Source organism: Octopus bimaculoides, chromosome 6, assembly GCF_001194135.2.
Source record: "Octopus bimaculoides isolate UCB-OBI-ISO-001 chromosome 6, ASM119413v2, whole genome shotgun sequence".
NCBI lineage: Eukaryota > Metazoa > Mollusca > Cephalopoda > Octopoda > Octopodidae > Octopus > Octopus bimaculoides.
Window position 1 is genome coordinate 91,276,332 of NC_068986.1, and position 10,408 is coordinate 91,286,739.

Below are 10,408 nucleotides of genomic sequence, written 5' to 3' on the forward strand. Positions count from 1 at the left end.
TATATATATATATATATATATATATATATATTCGAACTTTCAAAAGAGGTAGAAAATCTGCACGAAGTTAATTATCGTATTACGCTGCAACAAGGGAAACAAACTAGCATTACAATTCCACACTGATTATTTCCCCTCACACATCCATATGTGCTTCTCAGACACTCCTCTTTTTCTACGTTAGCATGAGATAGACGAATACATTATCTCAGCATCGTTTTACAACAAGATGCCCTTTCTGTCACTAACCCATACCTGTTTTTCAAGTAAAGGATCTATTATTTCATACATTTTTGAAGGTGCAAACAAAAGGCTGAAACTTTAATGATATCTGTGGCATGAAGTTTCTAAAATTCAGTTCCAGCAGAATTTGAACTCAGAATGTTGAGGTACATTTAAGATATCAAGGTCACATACATCAGAGTTGCCTGCTTATAAAAATGCGCGCGCGTGCGTGCGTCAGTGTGAAACTAATACTGTTGTCTGGAAGTATTGATTTTTCACGTTAGCGTTAATTACTTACACTCTGTGTATATGTGTGAATGTGTATATCTGTGTATAAATGCATGGTTGTGTTTGGGTATGAACACATGAGTATGTGTCCGCTTGTCTGTGTATTGTCTTGTTATAGTGTGAGGTGTATCAGTGTTCAATGGTTATACACTATGTGTCAGTGTTGAGTGTGAGTCTTTCTGTGCTCAATGGTTGTATAGTCATTAATGTCTAATATATCTACACATCCGTTCACTGTGTTAACTCAATGTAGAATGTCTGTACTTGATCTCTTCATAAAATCCTAACAAATCTAACACACAGATAAAGCCAGTGTCCCCCTAGAGATGCACCAACTATAACACAGTTAAAGTATATCATAGCCAGCAACAAAAAGCTAGTTCAACTCTTTTGATATCAATATGCTTGAGATCACCCCTGGTAATGATAAACCCTCCATTTTCAAGTACTAATATTTAGATCTGATAAGGCGACGAGCTGGCAGAAACGTTAGCACAGGTGAAATGCTTAGCGGTATTTCGTTTGTCGCTACGTTCTGAGTTCAAATTCTGCTGAGGTCGACTTTGCTTTTCATCCTTTCGAGGTCAATAAATTAAGTACCAGTTGCGTACTGGGGTCGATCTAATCAACTGACCCCTTCTCCAAAAATTTCAAGCCCTGTGCTTAGAGTAGAAACGAATATTTAGATCTGATTCTTACATCATAGTAAGAATCTTTTGTTTAGTTGTGCACCTAACCCCATCTTTATAATAGCTATTATTATTTTTTTTTCTACTCTAGGCATAAGACCCCAAATTTTTTTGGTGTGGGGCAGCAGTCGATTAGATTGACACCAATATGCAATTGGTACTTAATTTATCAACCCCAAAAGGATGAAAGGCAAAGTCAACCTCGACGGAATTTGAACTCAGAACATAAAGACAGACGAAATACTGCTACGCTTTTTGCCCAGTGTGCTAACGTTTCTGCCAGTTCACCACCTTTTATAGTAGTTATTATACTATGACAAAATATTTCAGTTCCTTTAGCATTTAAATTTTACAATGCCCTCTGAATCACAACTTATAAATCCACACAAATTCTTGAGTATTTTTCAAAATGAAATGAAATGAACTGCGTAGGCGGTGTATTTTGCTAGGAATATAATAATGAAAGGATTAAGGTGTGATATACCTGTAATGGCCACTTTGTAGACAGCTCGGTACCTTTGGTCAGGACTGTCTCCAGGAATGTAATCTCCAAGACCGATGGTTGTGAGCGATATAAAACAGTAATAGAATCCATCCAGGTAGTTCCAGTTTGGTTCAAGGACTGAGAAAATGGCAGACGGAATGAGGAAGAACAGCGTAATGATGATTATGCCAACAAGCATTAGGTGCAACATCCGGATGTGAAAAACACGATACAGGTGACCAAGTTTCTGTAGCATCCAGTGCAGCAATGCTGTGACTGGGATCATCAGTCGTTCAACTAATGCCGTGAACATAATGAGGGTCAAAGGGATGCCAATCAGGGCGTAGATTATACAGAATCCTTTTCCAACATCTGACAGCGGAGTCACTCGACCATAACCTGAAAAGGTAAAAAAAGGAAAAGAAAATAACTTATACTTTTTAAGCATGTATGTATAAATGTGTGTGTGTGTTGTTATTGATTAGCTTCAGTTCAATCCTGACTTAGCACACTTGTGATTGAATGTGCTCCAACCATGACTATCCTACCTTTTATTCAGACTTAGTGTATCTAACATATCATAATCCAGTGTTTGCTTCCCTTTTCAAGATGATAGGAAGTGATTTTAGGGAGAGTTGACTGCTCTTTCTAGCACATCAAGCAACTTTGTAGAAGCTCTCTTGTGCTAACTGTAGAGATGACAAAATGGTTAAGAATTTCAGTTAGTAATTAATAGATTCCAGGTTCAGTCTTACTCTTGGGAAGTATCTTCTAGCAGAGCCTTATACCAATCCATGCCTTGTGAATGGTATGGGAACAGAGGTACTGAAGATCATCCAAAGAAGCCCAGCTTTGTCCCACACATTGTCAGTCTCATTCTATCTGAAGACTATGTTAAGAATACAAGTATCCTTAACCACTAACACTCATCATCATCACATATATGCTTTTTGCAGTGGATTGGTGACACTACATCAAAAGTCTTTCCAATTAAGCACAGGTTCAGTCTGATGAAGCCATAGCGTCACATTATTCTGACTTTCCCATAGATACCAGTCAACTGCAGGGTTACTCATTTACAGCTGAGCATGAGAAACATTAAATGAATTGTTTTGCTCAAGAACACAACATACCACCTGGTCCAGGAATCAAGACTACGATCTTATGACTGTGAGTGCAACACCCTAACCACTAGGCCACTTGCCTTCATTTAGTCATCCCACCCCAGCAAAGAAACAACAGACATAAAAATTGTGATGGTGATGATGATGGAGGAAGAGACTCCCTTCGGTCATGAATGACCATGGGATTGCACCTAGAAAGTTACCCTCCGAGGCACAAGTCCGAGCAAGGTTGTTTGTGGAAGGCCAGCAGTCGCCCATGCATACCAGCCTCCCCTCTCCACACCACTGATGTTATCCAAGGGAAAGGCAAAGGCTGATACAGCTTGGCACCAATGACATCACAACTCATTTCTATAGGTGAGTGAACTGGGGCAGCATGAAATAAAGTGTCTTGCTCAAGAACACAACACACAACCTGGTCCAGGAATCAAACTCACAACCTCATGGTCGTAAGCTCGATGCTCTAACCACTGAGCCATGCTGATGGTGATGATGTTGATGATAATAATGGTGCTGTGGATACTCTGAAAAACCATATTCAAACAGGCAGACATGCATCAATATCACTTACCTATGGTGGTAAGTACGGTAGTTGCAAAAAACAGTGACTGGCCAAAACTCCAGTTTGGTTCATAGATAGTGATGTTCTTTGCAGCAAAGACACCTCGGTTTGCAGCTGTCACTATGATGTTTATGAATCCTTCTAGTTCCTCCTCTGGAAAGAAATTTTAAAAACCAGCAATGTAGACATTGTTAATAATCATTACAAGTGGTAAACAGAAATCAATAAACGAAAATAATAACAGCAGCAATAATAATAATAATAATAATAATAATAATAATAATAATAATAATAATTCACAAAACTGAGGCAGAACTGGACAGCCTAGTACAGTCTGTGCAGATTTTCTCCAATGATATTAAGATGGAGTTTGGACTCTCAAAATGTGCTACGATAGTGATGAGATGAGGAAAGCTTGCCGGGACAGAAAGCATAAGGTTGCTAAGTGGAGAAATGGTGAAAGTAATTCAACCTCAATCTAGTTATAAATACCTGGGAATACTTGAGGCAGATGGAATCAAACACCACAACAAGAAGAAAAAGACAAAAAGAGAGTACCTGCAGCGAGTGAGAAAAATATTGGCTTCAAAGCTGAATGCCAGAAATATAATTTCAGCAATAAACTCGCGCGCAGTCGCAGTAGTTTGGTATGGCACCGGAATCCGGAAGTGGACAGGAGATGGACAGGAAGTCAAGAAAGTTCCTAATGATGCATGGAGCTTATCATCGACATGCAGACACTGATTGCCTATACATGAAGAGAGCAAATGGAGGAAGGGGACTGATAAGTGTAGAAGACTGTGTGCATATTGAACTCGAGAGCTTAATGAGATACCTAACCCAAAGTAAGGAAACTTTGCTAGTGACAATTAGGAATGAAGGAATATCGAGAGCAGAGCAAAAAGGGAAAACAAAGGACATGAAGAAGAATTATGCGAGAAGGGACTGCACAGTCAATTCCATGTAGCCACAACAGAAGTTGATGGAAAAAATAGGTGGGATTGGCTAATGAAAGGAACCCTAAAAAAGGAGACTGAGAGCACTATACTGGCAGCGCAGGACCAAACTCTGGCCACAAACTGAAGGGTCAACCTGAGGAATGAGCAAGTGTCTCGACTGTGCCGCATCTGCAATAGAGTGGATGAAACCATTACCCATATCATTTTTCATGTTGACATGAGTTGGATGAAATATTTTGAGGCAGTTTTCAGAGGCCAGATGCTTTTTTTAAGACCAACCCCTACTTGTTTTCAAATAAGATACTATATTCCAGTAATTTATTGCTCTAAGATAATAAGATTATATGTAGAAATATAGATAAGCAGATAGACAAACTCACAAAGAGATATACAGACAGATAGAACTAGTGTCTTATCTGTCTGTTGGGTGGATAAAGAGATAGATAAATTGCCAGATGTATATATCAGACAGCCAGGCACTTAGTCAAACATACAGACAGACAAAGCTTTACAGATAGAACAAATTGAAAGTGTGTATATATGTAAGTAGGTAAATATGTAGGTAGGCAGGAAGGTACATAGGTAAGTATGTAAGTAGATAGGCAGGCACATATGTATGTATGCTTGTGTATGTGTGTTGTCTCTTTTGATTAGAATTTATTTTAACCGGTCACCTGTTAAGTAGCAACGTTGTAAAGAAAAGGTATTTAAAATCCAAAAAATATAGTGTTTGCGTGTGTGTGCACGCGCGCGCGCGCGTGTGTATGTGTGTGTGTGTGTGTATGTGCGTGTGTGTGTGTGTGTGTGAGTGAGTGAGTTTGTGTATTTATGTATGTATATATGTATATATGTATGTACAGATAAAGTTTTACAAATCTTGTTGAAGATATAAAAGATTATCTGAAAAAGGATTAGAGACCAGTATAAGTGGGAGTTAAGAGTGTGAATGAAAATGGCTAACCACAAATCCCTTTGAGAAGACCTACATGTGTAAATGTGTATGAGAGGGAAGAGGGGGAAGATAATAAAATTGGACTAAGGGCTGTGGATTAGATGACAGCTCACAGCTAATTACATCTTATAGTACTTACAAGGGAGACACACAGTGACATATGGTGAAAACTGGTAACAAATAACTTTGACAGGAATGATGAGTTTTCAGAACTCTATAGTAAGAGGACAGTGGTGTTTTAGTACAAAAACATAGTGGCCTACATCTAATCCATTATGTTGGTGTTTCTCAGAGGATGGAGGTGAGGCTAAGAGGATTGAAAATGGAGCTGACAATTGTCAATCATCCTTATCATTGTTTTATGTCCACTTTCTCATGACTGCATGGGTCGGGTAGAATTTATTGAGGCAATTTTCCATGGCAATTGCTCTTCCTGTTGCCAGTCCCCTCAATTTCCAAACAAGGTAATATTTATCTGTGGCCAGACCTGTTTGCATGTAACATTGAAAATAAATGACACTGCTCGAATTGCAGTGACAATCATTTACAACTATCACATGATGTCAAAACAAGGAGACACATATACGTAACACGCACACGTGCACACACACACATGTGTATATGACGGGTTTCTTTCAGTTTCCATCTACCAAATCCACTCACAAGATTTTGGTTGACCTAGGCTATAGCAAAAAATACTTGTGAAAAGTGTCACATAGTGGGACTGAACCTGAAACCATGCTGTTGGGAATGAAGCTTCACAACCACAGTCAACATCAGCACCGTGGCGAAGAAAGAAGACTGATATGGATGCAGATCCATTTTGTCTCTTCTATAATAATAAGCACAAAATTCTGTCTGTCTGTTTGTCTGGGACCCCTGTATCTCAGTCTATATTTGCTCTACATAGACACATTATACCTTTATAGAACCAGGATGATCCCAAGATTGAAAATTTCTCCTTCATTTGGTTCTTGAACATACAATATTGAGATCAGGTGAGGATGAGGATTTGTTATATGCTAACAGTTGAAAATTCAAATTTTAAAAGAACTCCCAAAATTTTTGAACTTACAAGTTTTTCATTTAAACTGAATTTAATGTAATATCATATTGGTAGGGTACCAATAAATGCTCTATTACCTCCGCCTTAGCAATAGCAGAGGTAGTGTTTGCAGTTTTGTTTGTTTGTTTGTTTGTTTGTCCATGGACAAGATATCTCAAGAACCGCTGGATGGATTTGGGTGAAACTTTCAAGGATATTTGGCCTCTTGACTGGCATGAACTCATTAGATTTTGAGATCAATCTGGTACCAGACAAGGATTCTGGATTATTTTTCTGGGTTTTTTACTTAATTTTTGAGAGTAGTCGGGTTCATTTTTAGTATTCTTGTTTGTGAGAACAGTCGAGTTTAATTCAGATATTCTCATTTTAAAAATCATGTCCGGCTAATTGTTGAGAGAACATTGGTGTTGCCTTGACAGAGGTTTGTGCTCTCTGAATGCTCTTGTTATATTGTTGCTCTCTTTAGTTTTGGGCCACAGGCCCAATTTGCCCTCTGCAGGAGCTAGCTTAAAAATTCACACAGGGTGTGACTTTTAAACCAGTCATTAATAAAGAGCAGAAGAGGCAAAATTTTTCACAATTTTTTTTCGTTTTTGCAAGGGGCAACTGATACTTGTCAGTTTGAAGTCCATTGCCTTATGGGAATCTAGTTGTGGAGGAATAAAGGTGCCATGTGGATTTTACTAACAAGTACTACTTCAGTTATTTCATTTCTTCTCTTCTTGTCAGCCAGATTCTGCTCCTACCCAGGCTTTATATTAATCTCTACATCCAGTCCTTTCTCCCCAGAATATTGAGGTTCTAGAATTCCACCATCACTCATGCTTTTCCGGCAGCCATCAACTCGAAACTATTCAAGAAGAACATTAACCCTATCAAAAGGTCCCAAGGAGTTAGTAAAGACCATGGGCACAACTCCTTCCTCCGAATCAGACCAAACCAAACCAATAGAAATAAAGACCAGACACCTAAAGCTGTTTAGCTTGGCTTTGCCTTCCTTCTCCTTTCAGGAATCCATAAAATAAAATGCCAGACAAATGCTAGGGTAAATTATGTCAACTGTACCCCTGTCTTCAAATTTGTGATCTCTTGCCTATGTTAAAATCCAAGATAGGGAAAAGACTAAGAGAAATGATAGAAACATTGTGTCAAATGTCTTGTGGTATTTTTGTTGTGTCCTTTTGCATTGAATCTCACAGAGGTTAATTTAACTTTTCATCCTTCTGGGAGACGATAAAATAAAGTTCTAGTCAAGTACTGGGGTTAATTTAATCAACAATACACTTTCTCTACCTCTTCACTGAATATGTGGTCTTTTGCTTACATTGGAAATTATTATTATAGAAAAAGAGAGCAATGGAAAGCAGTATAGTGGAATTGGTACAGTGTTAGGCAAAATATCTTGTGCCATTTAGCTATATCACTTTACTGTGTTCAAATCTTGCCTTGATCAACTTTACCTTTTATATGTAATAGTAGTGAGATGTAAAAACTTGCTCGATTGAGATTATCCAAGTAAGTAGTAAATAAAAACTCCTTTTTGGAATGTTTAAAATCCAGAAGCAACAAAGAAGACAATTCCAATAAGATCAGTGACTCAAAACTTTTGGACATTACAGATAGCATAGACTTAGGTGGATCTCATCTTTAAAGCCAAATGAGAAAAATAATTAACATATTTTGGTTTTATGAACAATGTTTCACAATGCATATCCTACTCAGTTGTTGTGACTAAGTGACTAATATATATAGAGAGAATTAGAGGGAATGTAGAGATACTAATTATAAACATTAAGCATGATTATGGCTGTTTGGTTAAGAAACTTGCTTCTCAATCATGTAAACATGGGTTCAGTCCCATTGCTTACCACCTTGGGCCCCAGGCTAACCAAAGCATTATGAGTGGATTTGGCAGATGGAAACTGAAAAAAGCCTACTGTGATAATAAATAAAGTGTTAAATACTTATGGTATGCAAATTAGTGGCTCCAGTTCTCTGTAACTACTGAATTTGCAGAGTATATAAGCAGATTGGCAGCAAACTTTACTGAAATGGTCAAGTAATGTAGACATTTCTGATGAGAATGCAATAAGTTTTGAAAATTGATTAAGGATGTTTGTCACTTTTTTTTTTTTCAGTCTATGGAGAGTTATTTAAATTTGCCCTATTTGTATGTCTACTACACAGGTTGCATATCTTCATCATCATCATCATCATCATTACTACCATCAGTATCAGCATCATCATCATCATTATCATTACCATTCCTTAATGTCCGTCTTCCATGCTAGCATGGGTTGGATGGCTTGACCAGATTCCAGTCTTATTTGGTATGGTTTCTATGGCTAATGACAAAACCCTTCCTATATACACACATACACACACACACATATATGTATATTTATACATATATATGTGTGTGTATTTGTGTACCCTTGTTTTCTTTTCATGTGATGATTGTAAAATGTTGCACATTTCCAGTCTCCTTTGAAAACCATGTTTGGCTATGTGGAAATATTAAAGGCATCTGGTAATAGAAAATCTGCTTGAACAAATTGTGTCTAACCCATGCAACCTTTAAAAAAAATGGATGTTAAATGATAATTATGAAGATAATTATAAATATATAACTACAAAGGAATCTCCACTCTGTGTAATCACTTGATCAGTTAGAAGTAGCAGTTAAATTTAAAGGAAAGTACACCTTGTGTAATCTAGCTCTGGATTTATTTATTTTTTTGTCACCTAGCCAAAGGAGGAAGTGTAGCACCAATGTGGCCATTTTAAAGATCTCTGAGACTGGCAAAAGAAAGAAAAGAAAGAAGTTATAATCAGATTGAATATCTGGTTTGAATTCTTGCAACAGCGAGTATTCTGCTAAAGGTACCCAAAGGCCAGGTAGTGGTCTTAAACTGGGCAATGTATTAAGTCTATGATTTCAAAATACTGGTGTTTCTACATGATTTCTTTCTCTGCTAAAAACAGCAGATAAACCTCCCTCAAATCACATCCCCTTGTCTTAAACAATTGAAGAGTCAAAGTCAATAATACAGTCCTGAATAACATCCACCACCACCACCTAAGAATGAAATATATTGGGTGGGTTGGCCAATGGCTAAATAACACACGTACACACATTTGAAGATAGAGGCATGCAGAACAAATGAATAAAGTTCGCTGGTCACAGCTGGACCAGGGACTCACCTGGCACTAAGAGATAACAATAGTATACCTACTAAAAAGAGGAAAAGGTAAACATAAGGCAAGTGCTATAATTGCTACAGGTTACTTTTGATTGTGATTTTTTTACCTTTTTAATCAATAATGAAAAAGAATGTGGGAGGAAGATAGAATGAGATAAACCACAACATTACATTATTTGTTCTTAGCATACAATTCTTGCTTTTTTTTTTCTTTTCTTCTAATCTTCCTTGATCTTTTATTGATCTTCTCCTCACACCGATGTTTTTTTCATATGAAGTAACATTTTTATCGATAACATTACAACTGTTGCTACTTAAGAACGTCCATTTCTTGTTCATCAAGCAGTTGTTCCACTCCCAACCCCTTTCACTCCATCATCATCATCATCATCATCGTCGTCGTCATTGCTGTCATCATCTTTTAACATCTGTTTTCCATGCTGGCATGGGTTTGACAAGAACTGTCAAGCCAGAAGGCTGCACCTGGCTCTGATTGTCCGTTTTGGCATGTTTCTGCAGCAGGATGCCCTTTCTAATGCCAACCACTTTACAGAGTGTACTGGGGGTTCTCCATGTGGCACTGGCATGTCTGGTTCATACATGATGCTAGCACGAGTGCTTTACATGTGCCACCAGCATGGTCACAGATGTTTCTGTGACACTGGCATGGGTGCTTTATATGTGCTTTTTACATGGCACCAGCACCATGTGTGAGCCTGAAAGTCAAGGTCCTCTCAGCTGAGAGAGGGAGTGAGCGGCGTGGGGGGGGGGGCATTATCATAAAGGACATGCCAGCATTAACGAATGGTCACAATTTCTCTTAGCTTGACATGTCTTCTCAAGCACAACAAATCAC

General features: G+C 38.0%; 1 protein-coding gene across 2 annotated transcripts in view; it reads right to left on the reverse strand.

The window, feature by feature from the left end:
* The window catches only part of LOC106873677 (potassium channel subfamily K member 1), a 200,876-nt gene that overhangs the window by 9,888 nt on the left and 180,580 nt on the right, over window positions 1-10,408 (reverse strand). For both annotated transcript variants that reach the window (XM_014921143.2, XM_014921142.2), the window contains exons 2-3: window positions 3,382-3,525; window positions 1,687-2,085 (exon numbers count right to left, since the gene is read on the reverse strand). In XM_014921143.2, coding sequence (XP_014776629.1) covers window positions 1,687-2,085; window positions 3,382-3,525 — 543 coding nt within the window. The remainder of the gene's footprint in view (window positions 1-1,686; window positions 2,086-3,381; window positions 3,526-10,408) is intronic.